This window comes from Apodemus sylvaticus, chromosome 3 (genome assembly GCF_947179515.1).
Source record: "Apodemus sylvaticus chromosome 3, mApoSyl1.1, whole genome shotgun sequence".
NCBI classification, from domain to species: Eukaryota; Metazoa; Chordata; class Mammalia; order Rodentia; family Muridae; genus Apodemus; species Apodemus sylvaticus.
The window spans coordinates 136,422,810-136,442,541 of record NC_067474.1 but is presented as its reverse complement, the minus strand read 5'-3'; the positions used below and the strand labels follow the sequence as shown (position 1 = coordinate 136,442,541).

At 40.3% G+C, this 19,732-nt stretch overlaps 1 protein-coding gene across 1 annotated transcript; it reads left to right on the top strand.

The window, feature by feature from the left end:
* Positions 1–1,078: 1,078 nt before the first annotated feature.
* LOC127680369 (palmitoyl-protein thioesterase 1-like) lies at positions 1,079–17,405 on the top strand. Its single transcript, XM_052175843.1, has 3 exons — positions 1,079–1,211; positions 16,527–16,624; positions 17,289–17,405. The coding sequence occupies exons 1-3, from the start codon at positions 1,079–1,081 to the stop codon at positions 17,403–17,405; spliced, it is 348 nt and encodes a 115-aa protein (XP_052031803.1).
* Positions 17,406–19,732: the final 2,327 nt, after the last annotated feature.

Genomic DNA, 19,732 nt, shown 5'->3' with positions numbered 1-19,732 from the left:
GTTAAGCTTCATGTTAGAACCACTTTTCACCTCTTGGTCATCTGAGGTTTCTAGAATATGTGAGACCTAGGTAGACTAAGTGTGCAGGGCATTGAGGGACATACGATTATCTGGAATAGAGTTCCAGAAGCTGTTTTAAAGGAAGATTCCACATGATGCTAATATAGAAGCCCTCATGATGTGGATTGCTTTGGTTGAAAGGGACCATAGCACACAGGACAAAATTTTAATTATTCTATACGGAGGGGATATAAACTAAATAGAGACAAAACTCAATCCAAAGTATGTGCAATATTTGTCAGTGAAGACAGCTTTTCTCTGCTAAGACGACACTGCTGAGAGGGCAGTTCAACTCCTTGGGGAACTAATATTGTCACCTCCATGTCCTTTAGTATAAAATGGAAGACTCATCCCATGAGAAGCACTATTCATAATACTCTGTTATGCTAGCAGACAGAAGTCTAGCTTAACTATGCTCTGAGAAGCTCTACCCAGCAGTGGACTGAAACAGATGCAGTTGCTGATAACCATGTGTTGGATGGAGGTTGGGGACTCTTATGAAAGAGTTAGGGGAAGTATCAAAGCATCTGAGTGGAATAGAAACTCTACAGGAAAACTAATAGAGTTTCTTAGCAGCTCTCAGAGACTGAGCCACCAATCAAAGAGCATATGTGGGCTGGACTGAGGGTCCTGGAACATAGGGCTACCTTTTTGGGCAGCTGTGGGAGAGGATGAACCAAAATTTGCAGAGGCTTGATGAGTCAAGGTAGGTGGATTATAAGTGATAACACTTTCAGAGGATAAGGAAGGAAGCATGGGGAGGGACTCTGTGATGTGGAGACTGGAAGTGGAGACAGTGTTTGTGATACAAATAACTTAAAATAAAATATGAGTGTTGGATATGATTGTCTAAAAGACAGAAGAGTACCTTTTGTTTTGTTGTAAGAACAAAATAAATACATGTCAGTAATGGTTTTGCTGCAGGGTATGCTCAAGCTATGGCACCCAGCAGGGGTGTGGTCACCTGTGTCCCTGAAAGACACCTTCATCAAGCACTTGTTGGTATCACTGAGCTAAAATGGTGTTACCTCCCACCCTGTGGCTCCTGTCTTTCTGTCTTCTGTCCTGCTGTTCTGATGCCAGGTCACTAGGTCTTCAGGATCTACAATCAAAATTATGGCGACAAACTTTTGTGCTCTTGTTTCAGAAAGGTGAGTGAGGAGTAGATGGGGACATGACAGACATCCCTTTTCCTTTCCTGCCTGGGTTTACAAGGCAAACACAGAGCTGTATGGGCCAGTATTTGGATTTAGGGACTTCTCTGCATGGCTAGGAAGGCAACCAGATGCCTCTGGTGAACACTCAGGAGAACTGTGCACTACTAGAGCTCATGCTACATTTGTTAAAATCTTAGCATCAGCCTGGAACATCTCACAGTCAGACCAGTCTGTTACAGCAGATCTGGTGAGCATATACAGTTCTTTCATTCAGTCTTTCTTTATTCAGTCTTTCACAACTGAATAGAGATCTATCAGGTTCGTGCATGTCCTTCATATAGTTATCTCACAGGAGCTGCTATACCTGAGCATGAAGCAGACTGAATTCTTCTCCCTTCTAGAACATGGGGAAACATATTATATAGAAATAAAGGAAAAGTCACATGCCAGTGGGTGCAATATTGACACACATAGCACCTGGGAGGAGATAAGAGTGTGAGGTGTGAGCATGTGTTGTAGAGAGCAAGGTCAGGGCAGGATTTACTATTGAGAGTGATGCCTGAGTAGGGCTGCTGTGGATGAGGAAAGATGCCATATGAATGTGTGATCAAAGAAACAGCAGATACTAAGGCCCTGAGCTTGGAATATCAGTGTCCAGATCAGTGAGTGTAGCAGGAGCAGAGGGAGCAAGGGGAGAGAGGGTGGACACACATGCTGGGGCCTGTAAGACTCGTGTAAGGACTTGGAGTTGGACTAGGAACTGGTGAGGAGATGGGTAGCAGAATGTACCGACTTTCATTTGTAAAGAAGTGTTCTATATCTATTGTGGTAGTTAAAGCCTGTAGAGAGCTTGTTTAAAAAGGTGTTACCCAGTACTCAAGAGTTAGAGGCAGGTGGATCTCCGCAAGTGTGAGGGAGGCTTGCCTGATCTACATGACATGTTTTGGATCAGCCAGAGCTACAGGGAAGACCCATAACTAATAATATATATTTTGTTAAAATAAAAATAAGATGAAAGGATCTTTCTATTTGTGACACTAGATGGTCATGCAGACTCTTCAAGTGTTCCCTGAAACAAAATGTGGCTGTGAGCTTTAGGGAGAAGTTGTCATTAGAGAGGAGATTGAGGAACAGTGTCACAGACAGAACAAGGAATTTATGTGACTTGTGAACAGAGACAACAGGTATTTTCTCAGATTCTTGAGAGGCCTGAATTTATTAGCTGTGAAGATTCATTTTCTTGAAAAAATCTTCTTTCATCCAAATTAATATTTATTTATTCATTTTAACCTCCTGATTGCAGCCACCTACCTCCTTAGAGACCCACAAACAAATATAAGACAAAGCTCAGGAAGATGTGTGGAAGAGTTGAGGGAAGGTCTGAGGAGAAATATCTTTTAAAATGATACCTTGTGCAAGATTCAGCTCTGTGGCCTGTGTGTCCCGAGACTCTTTGGTATTCCAGGGTAGCCTCAAATCCCCAGTGACACATTTGCCTCCACCTTCTTTTTTTTAAATTCCATATACTTTTTATTTACATTTCAGTTGATAGCTCCTTTCCTGGATGCCCCCTCCTGGAAAGTCCCATAAGCCCTCTTCCCTCCCCCGTTCCCCAATCAACCACTTCCTGCTTCCCTACACTGCTGCATTGAACTTTTCCAGGACCAGAGCCTCTCTTTCCTTCTTGGGCATCATTTGATATGTGAATTGTTTCTTGGGTATTCCAAGCTTCCAGGCTAATATCTGCTTATCAGTGAGTGCATACCATGTGTGTTCTTTTGTGATTGGGTCGCCTCACTCAGGATGACATTCTCCAGTTCCACCCACTTGCCTAAGAATTTCATGAATTCTTTGTTTTTAATAGCTGAGTAGTATTCCATAGTGTAAATATACCACATTTTCTGTGTTCATTCCTCTGTTGAGGGACATCTGGGTTCTTTCCAGCTTCTGGCTGGTATAAATAGGGCTGTTATGAACATAGTGGAGCATGTATCCTTATTACATGCTGTGGAATTCTCTGGGTATATGCCCAGGAGTGGTATAGCGGGGTCAGTATCATGCCCAGTTTTCCGAGGAACTGCCAGACTGATTTCCAGAGTGGTTGTACCAACTTGCAACCCCACCATCAGTGGAGGAGTGCTCCTCTTTCTCCACATCCTTGCCAGCACCTGTTTTCTTCTGAGTTTTTGATCTTAGTCATTCTGACTGGTGAAATCTCAGGGCTATTTGATTTGCATTTCCCTGATGACTAAGGATGTTGAACATTTCTTTAGGTGATTCTCAGTCATTCGATGTTCCTCAGGTGAAAATTCTTTGTTTAGCTCTGTACCCCATTTTTTAATAGTGTTATTTGGCTCTCTGGAAGCTATTTTCTTGATTTCTTTGTTTATCTTGGATATTAGCCCTCTGTCAGATGTAAGGTTGGTGAAGATTTCCCAATTTGTTGGTTGCCATTTTGTCCTATTGACAGTGTCTTTTGCCTAACAGAAACTGTAATTTTATGAGGTCCCATTTGTCAATTTTTGGTCTTAGAGCATAAGCTATTGGTGTTCTGTTCAGGAAATTTTCCCCTGTGCCCATGTGCTCAAGGCTCTTCCCTACTTTCTTTTCTATTAGTTTCAGTGTGTCTGGTTTTATGTGGAGGTCCTTGATCCACTTGGACTTGAGCTTAGTACAAGGAGATATGAATGGATCGATTTGCATTCTTTTTTTCCTTTTTTAAAATTTATTTATTTTCTATATTCTTCGTTTACATTCTAAAAGCCTTCCCTTTCCCAGTCCTCTCCCAATATGTTCCATAAGTCCTCTTCTCTCCATCCATTCTCCTGTCTTTCCCCCTCCCTTTTCTCTGTCCTGGTACTTCCCTACAATGCTGGATCAAGCCTTTCCAGAATTAGAACCCTCTTCTTCCTTCTTCACGGGAATCATTTGGTATGCTAATTGTATCTTCAGTATTCAGAGCTTCAGGGCTAATTAATATCCACTTATCAATGATTGCATTCAATGTGTTTTCTTTTGTGATTGGGTTACCTCGCTTAGGATGATATTTTCCAGTTCCAACCATTTGCCTAAAAAATTCATGAATTCATTGTTTTTAATTGCTGAGTAGTACTCCATTGTGTATATATACCACATTTTCTGTATCCATTCCTCCATTGAGGGATATCTGGGTTCTTTCCAGCTTCTGGAAAGTAAGGCTTCTATGAACATAGTGGAGCATGTGTCCTTATTGCATGCTGGGGAAACCTCTGGGTATATGCCCAGGAGAGGTATAGCAGGGTCCTCCGGAAGTGTCATGCCCAGTTTTCTTAGGAACCGCCAGACTGATTCCCAGAGTGGTTGTACCATCTTACAATCCCACCAGCAGTGAAGGAGTGTTCCTCTTTCTCCACATCCTCATCAACACCTGCTGTCTCCTGAGTTTTTATTTATATGAGTACTTTGTAGCTGTCTTCAGATACACCAGAAGAGGGCATCGGATCCCATTACAGATGGTTGTGAGCCACCATGTGGTTGCTGGGAATTGAACTCAGGACCTCTGGAAGAGCAGTCAGTGTGCTTAACCTCTGAGCCATCTCTCCAGCCCCAGTCTCCTGAGTTTTTAACCTTAGCCATTCTGACTGGTGTGAGGTGAAATCTCAGGGTTGTTTTGATCTGCATTTCCCTAATGGCTAATGATGATGAGCATTTCTTTTTTCTTTTTTTCTTTTCTTTTTTTTTTTTTTTGTTTACAGAAAGAAGAGTTTATTTGGGCTTAGAATAAGAGTTCCAGAAAGACAAGCATCCATCATTATTTGGAGGCATGGCAGAATGAGGCTGGAGAAAAAGCTGGTATATCACATCTTCACCCAAACATGAAGTGCAGAGACAGAGAGGAAGTCGAGTGAGTTCTCAAAGCCCTCCCCCAGCAACATACTTCTTCCACATCTCTCAAATGTTTCATAACATGCTTCAACAGCATTACAAACTGCAGACCAAGTGTTCAAGTACCCGAGCTTACAAAAGGTATTTTTCATTCCAACTGTCACATTCCATACCTGCTCCCAAATGCTCAAGGCAATCAAAATGCAAGCTGCATTTAGTTCAATCTTAAAACTCCCCTTAGCACGTTACAGTTTCAACACTGTTTCTAAGTCAAATCTGTCATCTGAAACTTATGGCCATCTCTTACCTATAACACTTTTTGAATAACAAAAGTAAATTAAATATAAAATAACATTCAATGGCATAGAATATACATTACCATTTCAAGAAGGAAGAATGTTGAGGAGAGGGCACAATAATAAGAAAATGCTGGACCAACACAAGGTCAAAAGCAAGCGTGTTAAACAGCAAGTCCTGTAGCTCTAAGAATGGAGTCTAGGCTTTAGTACCAAAGGGATCTTATGGCACCCATCTTCCTCTTCTAATGTGTACGATACGCTTCTCTTTTTGGGCCAGTAACACTCTATGTATGGAGCTCTTCTTATAATATATTTTACAGCTTTAGCATCTCCAGCATCTTGGGGTTTCCACTGCAACCAAGACTTTGCTTTTACAACTTCATGAAATAGCCTCTCTGGTCCTTCTTCTCTTTCAGGCTCTTCACAGACAGACCCAAGCAATGCATTGCCTGGACCCCATAGCTTTCTGAAGCTGTGTAGAAAAATCCATGACCTTCTCCCCTTCCGTCATACATGTGTTGAAAAGCTAGTGTCTGCCAGCTTGAGATAAACTCTGTTCACCTGGAATCATATTCAAATAGCTTTAGTTTGTTATTGTTTTTAAGTGACAGAAAACCCCTCGTGATCTCTTTTCTAAGATGGATGCATAGCTGGTTGTAGTCTTGCCTTCCTTGCATCATATATATCATCCCAGTATATACAAGCTCCGCCACCCCCTCCAGGGACTAAACTCCTTATTATATTCTCCCTTTTATCATATGCCCTGTCTATACCATTGAGCTACCTAGTGCTTTCTTTTCTCTCCAAGTCATACATTTTATAATTCTTTCTGCCACATTGTTTTCCTTAATTGTAGACCTACACAAGGGAAGTTAGTAGTAACAGTGCCACAGAGTCCATTTGATGTTTCTTGAAATCCACTCTGTTGAAACAAAGTGATTTGTTGCTGTTTCTTGTGTCAACTTGACACAGGCTGGAGTTATCACAGAGAAAGGAGTTTCAATTGGGGAAGTGCCTCCATGAGAGATGATGAGCATTTCTTAAGGTGCTTCGCGGCCATCCCAATTTCTTCCAGCAAAAATTCTTTATGTCTGTACCCCATTTTTAATAGGGTTATTTGGTTCCCTGGGGTCTAACTTCTTGAGTTCTTTGTATATATTGGATATTAGCCCTCTATCGCATGTAGGGTTGGTGAAGATCTTTTCCCAATTTGTTGGTTACCATTTTGTCCTTTTGATGGTGTCCTTTGCCTTACAGAAACATTGTAATTTTGTGAGATCCCATTTGTCAATTCTTGATCTTAGAGCATAAGCTATTGGTGTTCTCTTCAGGAACTTTTCCCTGTGCCTATGTCCTCAATCGTTTTCCCCAGTTTCTTTTCTATTAGTTTCAGTGTGTCTGGTTTTATGTGGAGGTCCTTGATCCACTTGGAGTTGACCTTAGTACAAGGAAATAAGAATGGATGAATTCACATTCTTCTGCATGCTGTCATCCAGTTGAGCCAGCACCATTTGTTGAAAAGGCTATCTTTTTTCCACTGGATGTTTTCAGCTCCTTTGTTGAAGATCAAGTGACCATAGGTGTGTGGATTCATTTCTGGGTCTTCAATTCTATTTCATTGGTCCACTTGCCTGTCCCCTGTGCCAATACCATGCAGTTTTAACACTATTGCTCTGTCTTACTGCTTGAGGTTAGGGATACTGATTTCCCCAGAAGTTTTTACTGTTGAGAATAGTATTAGCTATCTTGGGTTTTTTGTTATTACAGATGAATGTGAGAATTGCTCTTTCTTACTCTATGAAGAATTGACTTGGAATTTTGATGGGGGCTTGCACTGAATCTGTAGATTGCTTTTGGCAAGATGGCCATTTTTACTATATTAATCCTGCCAATCCATGCACATGGGAGATTTTTCCATCTTCTGAGATCTTCTTAGATTTCTTTCTTCACAGACTTGACATTCCTGTCATACAGATTTTTCACTTGTTTGGTTAGAGTCACACAAAATATAAAATACTTTATATTGTTTGTGGCTATTGTGAAGGGTGTCATTACCCTAATTTCTTTCTCAGCCTGTTTATCCTTTGAGTATAGGAAGGCTACTGATTTGCTTGAGTTAATGTTGTATACAGTCACTTGTTCAAGTTGTTTATCAGCTGTAGGAGTTCTCTGGTAGAGTTTTTTGGGTTGCTTAAGTATACTATCATATCATCTGAAAATCGTGATAATTTGACTTCTTTCTTTCTAAGTTGTATCCCTTTGACCTCCCTTTGTTGTCTAATTTTTCTAGCTAGAACTTCAATTACTATAGTGAATAAATATGGAGAGAGAGGGCAGCCTTGTCTAATCCATGATTTTAGTGGGATTGCTTCAAGTTTCTCTCCATTTAGTTTGATGTTGGCTATTGGTTTGCTGTGTGTTGCTTTCATTATGTTTAGGTATGAGCCTTGAATTTCTGTTCTTTCCAAGACTTTTAAAATGAAATGATGCTGAATTTTGTCAAATGCTTTTTCAGCATCTAATGAAATGACCATGGGTTTTTTTTTGAGTTTGCTTATGTAGTGGATTGCATTGATGGATTTCCATATATTGAACCATCTCTGCATCCCTGGGATGAAGCCTACTTGATCATGGTGAATGATCATTTTGATGTGTTCCTGGATTCAGTTGGCAAGAATTTTCTTGAGTACTTTGCATTGATATTCATAAGGGAAATTGGTCTAACGTTCTCTTTCTTTGTTGGATCTTTGTGTAATTTTGGTATCAGCGAAATTGTGGCTTCATAGAACGAGTTGGGTAGTGTTCCTTCTGTTTCTATTTTGTGGAATAATTTGAAGAGTATTGGTGTTAGGTCTTCTTTGAAGGTCTGATAGAATTCTGCACTAAAACCATCTGGTCCTGTGATTTTTTTTGGTTGAGAGACTGTCAATGACCACTTCTATTTCTTTAGGGGTTATGGGACCATTTATATTATCTGTCTGATCCTGATTAAACTTTGCTCATTGTTATCTAGGAAATTGTCCATTTCAGCCAGATTTTCCAGTTGTGTTGAGTATAGGCTTCTGTAGTAGGATCTTATAATTTTTTTGAATTTCCTCAGTTTCTGTTGTTATTTCTCCCTTTTCATTTCTGATTTTGTTAATTTGGATATTGTCTCTGTGCCTTCAGGTTAGTCTGGCTAAAGGTTTATCTATCTTGTTGATTTTCTCAAAGAACCAGATCCTGGTTTTGTTGATTCTTTGAATAGTTCTTTTTGTTTCAACTTGGTTGATTTCAGCCCTGAGTTTGATGATTTCCTGCCTTCTACTTCTCTTGCGTGTATATCTTCTTTCTGTTCTAAAGATTTCAGGTGTGCTATTAACCTGCTAATATATGCCCCCTCCAGCTTCTTTTTTTGGAGGCACTCAGAGCTATGAGTTTTCCTCTTAGCACTGCTTTCATTGTGCCTCATAAATTTGGGTATGTTGTGCCTTTATTTTCATTTAATTCTAAAAAGGTTTTGATTTCTTTCCTCATTTCTTCCTTGACCAAGGTATCATTGAGTAGAGAATTGTTCAGCTTCCATGTGTATGTGGGCTTTCTGTTGTTTTTGTTGTTATTGAAGACTACCTTTACCCCATAGTGATCTGATAGGAGGCATGGAATTAGTTTGATCTTTTTATATATGTTGAAGTTTGTTTTGTGACCCATTAAATGGTCAGTTTAGGAGAAAGTACCATGAGTTTCTGAGAAGAAGGTATATTCTTTTGATTTAGGATGAAATGTTCTATAGATATCTATTAAATCCATTTGGTCCAAAACTTCTGTTAGTTTTACTGTCTCTCTGTTTAGTTTGTGTTTCCCTGATCAGTCCATTGATGATAGTGGGGTGTTTAAGTCACCCACAATTATTGTGTGGGGTACAATGTGTGCTCTAATCTTTAGTAAAATTTCCTTTACGAATGAGGGAGTCCTTATATTTGGAGCATAGATGCTCAAAATTGAGAGTTCTTCCTAGTAGATTTTTTTCCTTTGATGGCTATAAAGTGTCCGTTTGTGTCTTTTTTTGATGACTTTTGGTTGAAAGTCTATTTTATTGGATATTAGAATGGCTACTCCAGCTTGTTTCCTGGGACCATTTGCTTTTAAAACTGTTTTCCAGCCTTTTACTTTGAGGAAGTGTTTGTCTTTGACACTGTGGTGTGTTTCCTGTATGCAGCAAAATATTGAGTCCTGTTTATGTGTCCGGTCTGTTAGTCTGTATCTTTTTATTGGGAAATTCAGTCCATTGATGTTAAAAGATAATAAGGAATAGTGATTGTTGGTTCCTCCAATTTTGGTGTAATTTTTATGTTTGTGTGGTTATCTTCTTTTGGGTTTGTTGAAAGATTAATTTCTTGCTTTTTCTAGTGTTTAGTTTCCCTCCTTTTGTTGGTGTTTTCCATTCATTATCCTTTGAAGGGCTGGATTTGTGGAAAGATACTGTGTAAATTTGTTTTTGTCATGAAATACCTTGGTTTCTCCATCTGTGGTAATTAAAAGATTTTCTGGATATACCAGTCTGGGTTGGCATTTATTTTCTCTTAGGGTCTGTATGACATCTGCCCAGGCTTTTTTGGCTTTTATAGTCTCTGGTGAGAAGTCTGGTGTAATTCTGATAGTTCTACCTTTATATGTTACTTTACCTTTTTCTCTTACTGCTTTTAATATTTTTCCTTGTTTAGTACATTTGGTGTTTTAATTATTATGTGACAGGAGGAATTCTTTTCTGGTCAAATCTATTTGGAGTTCTATAGGCTACTTGTATGTTCATGGGCATCTCTTTTTTTAGGTTAGTGAAGTTTTCTTCTAAATTTTGTTGAAGACATTTACTGGTCCTTTAAGTTGTAAATCTTCACTTTCTTCTATACCTATAATTCTTAGGTTTGGTCTTCTCATTTTTCCTGGATTTCCTGGATGTTTTGGGTTATAAGCTTTTTGCATTTTGCATTTTCTTTGGCCGTTGTATCAATGCTTTCTATGGTATCTTCTGCATCTGAGATTCTCTCTTCTATTTCTTGTATTCTCTTGTTGATGCTTAGATCCATGACTCCTAACTCCTTTCCAAGGTTTTCTATGTCTGGAGTTCTTTCCCTTTTTGATTTCATTATTGTTTCTACCTCCATTTTTAGATCCTGGAGGGTTTTGTTCAATTCCTGCACCTCTTTTGTTGTGTTTTCCTTTAATTATTCAAGGGCTTCTCCCTGTTTACTTATGTTCTCCTGTATTTCTTTAAGGGTTTTATTTATGTCCTTCTCAAAGCCCTCCATGAAGCCCTCCATCAGCATCATGACCTGTGATTTTTAAATTCAAATCTTGCTTTCTTGATGTGTTGGGGTATCCAGGACTCGCTGTTGTGGGAGAATTGTTTCAGATGGTGCCATATTGCCTTGATTTCTGTTTGCAATGTTCCTACATTTGCCTTTGCCATCTAGTTATCTTTGGTGTTAGTTGGTCCTGCTGTCACTGACTGGTGCTTGCCTCTTCTATTTGCCTGCAAGCCTATCTCAGCAACCCTGGGTGACCTGCTTTCCCCTGGCACAGATTTCTGTGGTGCTGCTGAGCTCCTGGGTACAGGTGGAGTTCTGGTGGGTATGTCCCAATTGATCCTCTACTCTGGTGATCCCTGACTACTAGTCTGCCCTTCCACACAGGAGCAAAGATGGTGGTGTCTCACCTCCAAGTGCTGGCCTCCCTCTAACTGCCTTCCTGCAGATCAGATGACCCCTGGCACGGTAGATGTCCAGCTGGCTGGCTGTGGATCTGCTGAGCTTCTGGGTGCAGGGGGATTCCTGGCAGGGTGCATCCCAAGCAATCCTCCACTCTGGTGATTCCTGCCTACCAGTTTGCCCCTCAACACAGTCACAGGAGCAAAGATGGTGACGCCCCACCTCCAAGGGCAGGACTCCCTCCAATTGCCTCCCTGAAGGTCAGATGCTCCCTGGTATGATAGGCCCCCAGATGACTGTGGGGCTGCCCAGCTCCTAGGTGCAGGTGGAGCCCTGGTGGGCTGTGTCCTGAGTGATCTTTCACTCTGGTGTTCCCTGTCTACTTGGCTGACCTGTGTGCTTGGTCACAGGAGCAAAGATCTGCCTCCACTTTCTAAGTGCTGGCATTTTAGGAGTCACAGGTCCAGGTTTCCTAAGGTAATCTTCAATTCTTGATTTTCCTTCTATTCTCCAGTCTGTGGGGGCTATATATAGTTTACAATGCTCAGTGTAGAGTCCATGCTGACTTTAACTCAGGATCCCAGTATCCCACCACTGGAAGGGTGGGATCACAAGTATGTGAGCACATGCAGGTTTGGAGTCTGCAAACCTGATATTGTTTTTACACAACTAGTAGGTGATATAGAGGTGTTACACAGATGAAGATTTTAATTCAGAACCACTGGCCTCTGGTAAATGTCTTTTCATGGGGTGATGTCAGCCCAGATGTCAATATGCCAGAAGTGGTGACACCTCCTCTTTTGGAAGTGGATTAGGTATCAGCCCAAGAAATGCAATGAGGGAACATCCTGAGGGGTGGAGGGAGGTCAGGAAAGTTCAGTGTCCTGGAAGCCACTGAAGAAAATGTTCCCTAAGGAAGGAAACAAGCCAAGACTTATACTTTACACCTGCAGCATCAGGACTGCCAAGGCTGAAGAAAGTAGTTCCTTGAACTTGACTGCATGCTCAATGACAGGCTGGTTCATCTAGTCACTTGTGAGATTGAAGTGAGTTCCTGCACAGGCTTGAGTGATAGCCCACCTCAAAAATAGTCATCCAACCTACCAACCTACCAAACAACAGCACACATCCCAGTATCACAAACAATAGAATGTAAGAGAGTAGATCTTCATACCTAACATAGATAAGCCTGTTAAAAGACAACTGGTAATTCATCATTGGATTTAACCATGTGTATGAGTGTTGACAAAAGTTTGCAGCTGACCTTTTTGGAGTGGTTTAGAGAAACTAAGGAGAGGAACTAAAGTCTTCAGAGGCTGCTTCAGATCCAGGATTTCTAGGGCCATGATCAAATAGGATGTGAAATTGATGGTATATCTCACAAAGTTGTGTTATTCTTGGAATGCCCAGCTCCTGGTGCAGAAATAAAAGAATTCACCAGACTACAACTGAAATAAACATTTTAAGGAGGAATAGACATTGTGGACTGAAACACAGCATGCAAATCCAGAGAGAGAGAGAGAGAGAGAGAGAGAGAGAGAGGAGAGAGAGAGAGAGAGAGGATTGGAGAGGATTGTACCCCAGTAGGTGTGGGACATCTATACCATAGTTAAGAGAATTTATGTGGCCTTGCTTCATTTTGCATTATGTGTATTTGTGCAGACAGACAGAGGGTGGTCGCTCACAATTTTCAAGGCAGTAACTCATGCAACCTTATTTGTCCCCTGTATACCAGGGGTATGGGTTCTGTACGGTCTTGTTGATTATAAATCTTGTTGATTATAAATCTCCATTGCTTACTCTGTCAGGATGTGAAAAGTAGGGATTTTGTTTTTCATTTTAAGCCTTGGCTTGTGTGTGCCTCAGGCTCTTCATGTACCTCATCCTGGTCCTACCAATTCTCCTGCTTCAGTTCCCAGTGATTACATTACAGATTTGTGCACTGCACCTGGCTCCCCTTTTGTTTTTTGTTTGTTTTAAATGTGCTAAGTAGTCAGTAATAACTTTGCATTTCAAATCTTCCTCTCTCTGCCTTCCAAAGTTCTGGGTCCCTATGTGTACAACCCTTGTCTAGTTTGTACAGTCCTGGGTCCTATCCAAGGCCTGGTGCATGCTGGGCAAAAGCTCTATCACTAGGGCTACTTCTCTATTCCCACATGCCCTTCTGAAACTTGTTAGTACCTGATAGAGCTGAGCAAGAAGAGTTCTCGTGTCTGTTACAGTTGAGGTGAAATTCATGTAACATTAGGTTCACTGTTAATGTGCACAATTCTCTGGTGCTGAGTCTGTATACAAACTGAGGCATCTACTACTTCTCTCTAGTTTCAGAACTTGTCAGGACCAAGGAAACACTCCATTTGGTTTATTTTTTGATTCCCCTGCATCACTCCTGATAACCTCCAGCATATTTCTGTGCTTGTGGGGTGTCATATTCTGTACATTAAAAATAAAATGTATAGCATAAATTTTGTCTTTTGTGAAGGGTTATTTTATGGAATTTGCTTTGAGGTTCATCCATGTTGTAGCATGTTTTAGCACTTCAGTACTATTTATGGGTGAATATTATTCCATTGTATAAATATATCACAAGTAATTTACCCAGTAATGGACATTTGCCTTTTTAAAAATCTTTTCATATTACCAACAGCACTACCGCAAAAATTTGTGAAAGGTTTTGTTCTGATGTGCATTTTCATTTTGTGGGGGTGTATAAATGTAGGAGTGGAATTTCTGAGCCATTTGATAATTACATGTATATATTTGGCACTGCCATACTTTCCCAAAGGGTTTGTATTGTTATATTTCCTCTAATAGGGCAGAAATGTTTCTATTTCTCCATGTCCTTGAAGTGTGTCTATGTATGAGTCAGAACTATGTGTTGTTTTTTTTTTTTAAAATATTTATTTATTATATGTAAGTACACTGTAGCTGTCTTCAGACACACCAGAAGAGGGCATCAGATCTTGTTACGATGGTTGTGAGCCATCATGTGGTTGCTGGGATTTGAACTTAGGACCTTCGGAAGAGCCGTCAGTGCTCTTAACCACTGAGCCATCTCACCAGCCCAGAACTATGTTGTTTTAATTTGTGTTTGTCTAAAGAAAAATGGTGCTGTTGGCCATTTCCTATCTTCTTGGTCACATGCCTTTTCATTCTTTCCCATATAATTTTATTAATTTATTTTGATATTTTCGAGATTCATTTGTTACATATCTGTTTGTAAGTATGCTTTGTGTGCATGTATATCTGTGAACCATGTGCATATAGTGCCTACATAAGGCAGAGGAGGGTGTTTGACTCCCTGGAACTGTAGTTACAGAGAGTTGTGAGCCACCATGTGGGTGCTGAGAAGAGAAGTTATTGCTTTTAACTGTGGACCTGTTTCTCCAGCTGTATTTAGTTATTTTGAGACAGGGTCTCACTATCTAGCCCTGACTGAACTGGAAGTCTATATGTAGATCAGGTTTCCTTGAATTACAGAGACTTCCCTCCCTCTCTCTCTGCCTCCAGCATGTTGGAAGAAAGGAACCTATGACCAGGCAAGATTGAATTATTTTATTTCATTTCCTGGGCTGGAGAGTTGGCTGAGTGTTTATGAGCATTAGATACTCTTGCAGAGAACACAGGGTGGGGTTGCAGCTCTCACAGTCAGCTTACAACTGCTGTACCTTCATCTTCAGAAGATTCAGCACACTCTTCTTGACACTTCAGGCAGCAGGTGCATATGTCGTGCACACACATACATGCATGTGACACACACATAAAATAAAAAAATTATAAAATTTACACATTTTATTTATGGATGCGTATTTGTGTGAATGTCTTGTGTGCAGGTACCTACAGAGGTGAGAAGGATTAGTTGGACTCCCTAGAGTTACAGGTGGTTTTGAGTCACCAAACCTTAGTGCTTGAACTTGGGTCTTCTGAAAAATCAATACACACTCCCTTTTTTTCTATCAGTTTGCTTATTTGAGACAGGGATTCTCTGTGTAACAGTCTTGCTTATTCTCGAACTCAGTTTGTAGACCAGGCTGGTCTTGAGTCACAGATTCTTAACTTTCAGAGGCATGTGTCATGCTGTCCAGATGCAATACACATTCTTAATCACTTAAACATGTCTTCAGTCTTCACACACATACACACACACACACACACACACTTTCCTAATTATACTATTTGCTGCTAAGTTGTAGAATTTTTATATCATCTAAGTATTGAGCTCACATATATGTTATACAAATTTTGTCCTTTATTCTGGAGGCTGGCCTCATCATCTAGCTTCCTCTCTCCTCTGTTGTGAGTTTAGACCTCATGGGGGGTTGTGGAATTGAATGTGGAGCTTGGACCAATTGTGGCAACAGACTTCTCAACATATAAATCAAGGGTGAAGCCAAATAGAGTTGTCCTGCAATGTGTGCATCTCCCACTGAGCTGGATCCTTGATTCTGAACACCAAAACACTTGCACTGTGTAATATACATGATGTTCTATCAGGAACACCATTAATTGCTGCATCAGACACTCTCCCTGTATGTTATGAACTTCAGATTTTTATTGTCCCTACAATGTTTATATTCTTATAGTAACAGTGGTTTATTTGCAAGAATCAAGGGATTCAGTTTCTGCATTTTAATATTTTCATCATTGTGTAAATACAATGTCTCTTTCTATTTTACTGTCCTGCAATGTTGAAGTTTAGAAATTGCTGTTGGTGGGGCTGTATAGATGGCTTGATGGTCAAGAGAAAGAAGACCTGGGTTCAGTACCCAATAACCACATGGCAGTTTATAATTGTTCATAACTCCAGTTCCAGAGGACCTGAGATCCTCCTCAGGCCTCCATGGTTACTGCACATATGTGGTGCACAGACATACATGTAGGAAAACACCCATATGTAGTAAAATTTTTGATTTCTTTGAAAAACAGAGAAGTACAATGGCACTATGTTTTCATTAAAATTCCAGGTGTTCAAAGTGTCCATGGCAGCTCAGTATGAGTTCCCTCCTCTAGTAGGAGAGTAATTTACAAGCTGCAGACAGTTTCTGCATTTGTTTGACATATGGGAGTCTGAGGACTTTTCATAGGGTATATAAATACCAGTGCTCTGGCAGACAGGGTTAATTATTACTTGCTGTTGGTCACAGTGGTGTGCAAAGGCAATAGAGCTACAAGAAATTAGATATCCTGATGGTAAAGATCAAACTGTCTCCAAGGAACTCAGCACCTCTAAATCAGCAGGAAGTTGTCTAACAATAAAGTCACCCTATTTTTCTTTTACATTTCCCCCTCTCATAGCTAGTGTTAGGGGGTTAAAATGGTGGGGAAATTGTGGAAGAAGAAAGAACCCACACAGTAGCCAAAGACCAGCTACACCCATACACACAAAATATAATATTAAATAAATGTTTTAAAAGTGATGTTTTGATTAATGAGTTTTCATAATTTATTGTGTTGTCTAGGAGAAACATTAAGTATGAATGACATTGAAATAATGTTTCAAATGGAGAAACCTGGAGTTCATGTTCTTCCTGTAGAGACTGAGAAGTTTGTCAAGGAGGTAAGGTGCCTGCTCTTTCCCTGAGGGAGTCCCAAGGGTTTCATAGACAGCGCTATGTGAATGCTTCCTCTTACATATCCATATTGACTTGTATTTTGTATCTGGATGTAGGCTTTTCTATATAGCCCAGGCTTGCCTGGAACTTGATCTTCCTGCCCCAGTCTCCTGAGTGTTGGGACTGTAGGCATTTGCCATCATGCTCATGATCTCTAATGGACACGTGAGGGTCTCAGTCTGTATATGTTACTTTTCTGTTGCGTCTATAAAGAGAACATTGTGAGAAGCAACCTATATAGAGTTTATTGGGGCTTATGGTTTCAATGGGATGAAAGTTCATCATGGCAGAATGGAATGTCAGCAGAAGTAAGGTGAGAGAGCACAGCTTCAACTGCAAGCATGAAGCAGGAGAGAAAACTGGAAGCTAAGGAAGAATGTGGATCCTGAAAGACCACTTGAGTGATACGCTTCTTTCAGCATGGCTGCCCCTCCCCTAACATCACTCAACAGCACCACCAACTGGGGACTACATTTTAAAATATGTGAGCCTAAGGAGAACATTTTTATTCAAATCACCACACATCTTAGCTCAACAATCCACTCTGAGACCATCCTGTTCCCAGCAGTCCCACTCTTTGATTTCCCACTGGACATGTGATTTTTTTAGGATGTGGAGAACAAGGTCTTGTACATCAGCACACAAGCATGTGAGATTCTTGCTAAGGAACCTGAGTTGTGGCATAGGAAAATTCTTCAATTCTCTGAATTACTCCAGTTATTGTAAGTATTCTTCTATTTCATGGAATATCACCTAAGAAACATCATGGAGTTGATATTTCTTTTATTCAAATAAATTGACTGCATTTATTTGGAGATCTTCCCATATCGATGAAAAGAAGTTATCCTTAAGATGTTCCAGTAAGAGACTTTGTGAGAATTTAGCTTCATTTTGTGCTTGTGTATGTGTGTTTGTAAATGTGTGTGTGTGTATGTGTGCGCACGCGTGCATGTGTGTGTGTGTGTGTGTGTGTGTGTGTGTGTGTGTGTGAACATGTTCTTTTATGAATGTGGACATTTGTTAGCATGAGTATTGAGGTCATTGTTCAATGTTGGGTGTCTTCCTCAAATTCTTTTTATCTTATTAAAGATATTTAATTTTTTTGATATTTAATTTTTAATTTTTTACTAATCATTTCTGTATGTGGTGGAGGGTGGGCATTTGCCAATATGAATGTAGTGCCCACAGAGGCCAGAGCAGGGCATCATACATTCTAAAGCTGAGGTTGCAGGTGATTCTGAGCTACCCTTTTTGGATGCTAAGGACTGAGCTCGAGTCCTGTGCAAGTGCAGCAAGCACTGTTGACTGCTGAGCCAGTTTTGCATCCCTCTGCTTAAGTGAATGAAAGAAAGAATGAGTGAGTAAATATCATTTTTTGTCAGTTTGTTTTGTTTTCTTTGTGTAGTCCTGGCTGCTGTGCAACTGATTGTATATACCAGGTCTGCCTCTCCCTCTAGAGTGCTGGGATTAAAGTTATGTGCTGCCACCTCCTGGATACTTTTTAAAAATTTTATACTATTTTGATTTACTTATTGTGTGTCTGCTGGACAACAGGATGATGATGATGATGATTATGAGGATGATGATGAAGATAAGAAAAGCCTCTCAATGATTCAAACTGGAGCTCACTATTGAGCACACTGCCTTATTGACAAGTCCTAGAGGCCCTCCTGTCTCAACCTACCCAGTGCTGATATTCCAGATTACTTCTATGCCTGGATAGTTCTATTTTTTGAAGGGGAGCTTGCAGTCCATGCTCAGTTTGTTGTACTTGTATGAAAGCATTCACTGACTGAGCCATCATCTTTCCTACCTCTCCTAATTTATTTTCTATAAAATAAGATCTGTGTTTAGCTTTTTGAGATGAGGATCTTGTGACTCTGTGGCTTGGGGACTAATGGTGTATTAAATAGCTTATTCTGTTAAGTGAGTCTTGATACAGTCCATTTTGACCTTTAGAGCTAACAACCACCTCTCATTTCTCCAGGGCAGCCATAGTTCAGGGATGCCTAGCACCTACCAAAATCTTAATTTTTAACAGAATTTATAAGGTAACATGCTTTTTAAAATTTTTGTTTTATGATTTTATGTGTATTGATTTTTCCTATATGCCTGTCTAAGAGAATGCCTAATTTTCTGGAGCTGGAGTCACAGATAGCTGTGAGCTGCCAATTCTGTGCCTAGAATTGAACTGAAGACCTGTGGAATGTAACTAAGTTCACAGCCTCCGCCCTCAACTCCAGAGCATTCTTCCAGGCCCAGCTTTCACTTTTTCATCCCCAGTGTTCTCAGGCCTAACCTGATCCACCTAATATATTAAATTTCTGTTTTCTCACTGAGATACTCATGCTTTGTATCCTAGGCTGGCCTCAAAGTCTTACAACACACCTGCTTCACCCTTCTGGGTGCTGGTTTATAACCATGTGTGACCACACCAAGCACTCGCTCATTTAAAAAAAAAAACAACTTGCTACTTTGATGTGTATGCTATTCAACTGCCCTTGTCAAATTTCATTTGTGCATAGTTCAATAAACTATTTACCACTAATGAGGAAGTAGGACCTTATTTCGTATTAAAAAGCTCTATGGCACAGGCAAATTAGGAGGGCAGTTCTCTCTCCAACTTAATTGACATGAGTTCATTGAAATAAAATGGTTCCAGACAGGTGGCACATAATAATTGAAGTGTGTGTGTGTGTGTGTGTGTGTGTGTGTTGTGATCTGAGGGTTCTAGCAGTACACATCAAACTACTAAGACATGTTACCACTCCCAAATATAATATAATTTTCATTCTCTCTCTCTCTCTCTCTCTCTCTCTCTCTCTCTCTCTCTCTCTCTCTCTCTCTGTGTGTGTGTGTGTGTGTGTGTGTGTGTGTGTGCCAGTGCTCACTTTGCACTTTGCTTGTGATGGTCAGAGGACAATTTGGGCAAGTGAGTTCTGTATTTTTTCCTATATGTTACTCAGGGACTGAACTCAGGTTGTCCCTGTTGCCAGAAAGCACTTTTAGATGCAGTACCATCTCCACACCCCTGATGATGTCCTTAAATGAGC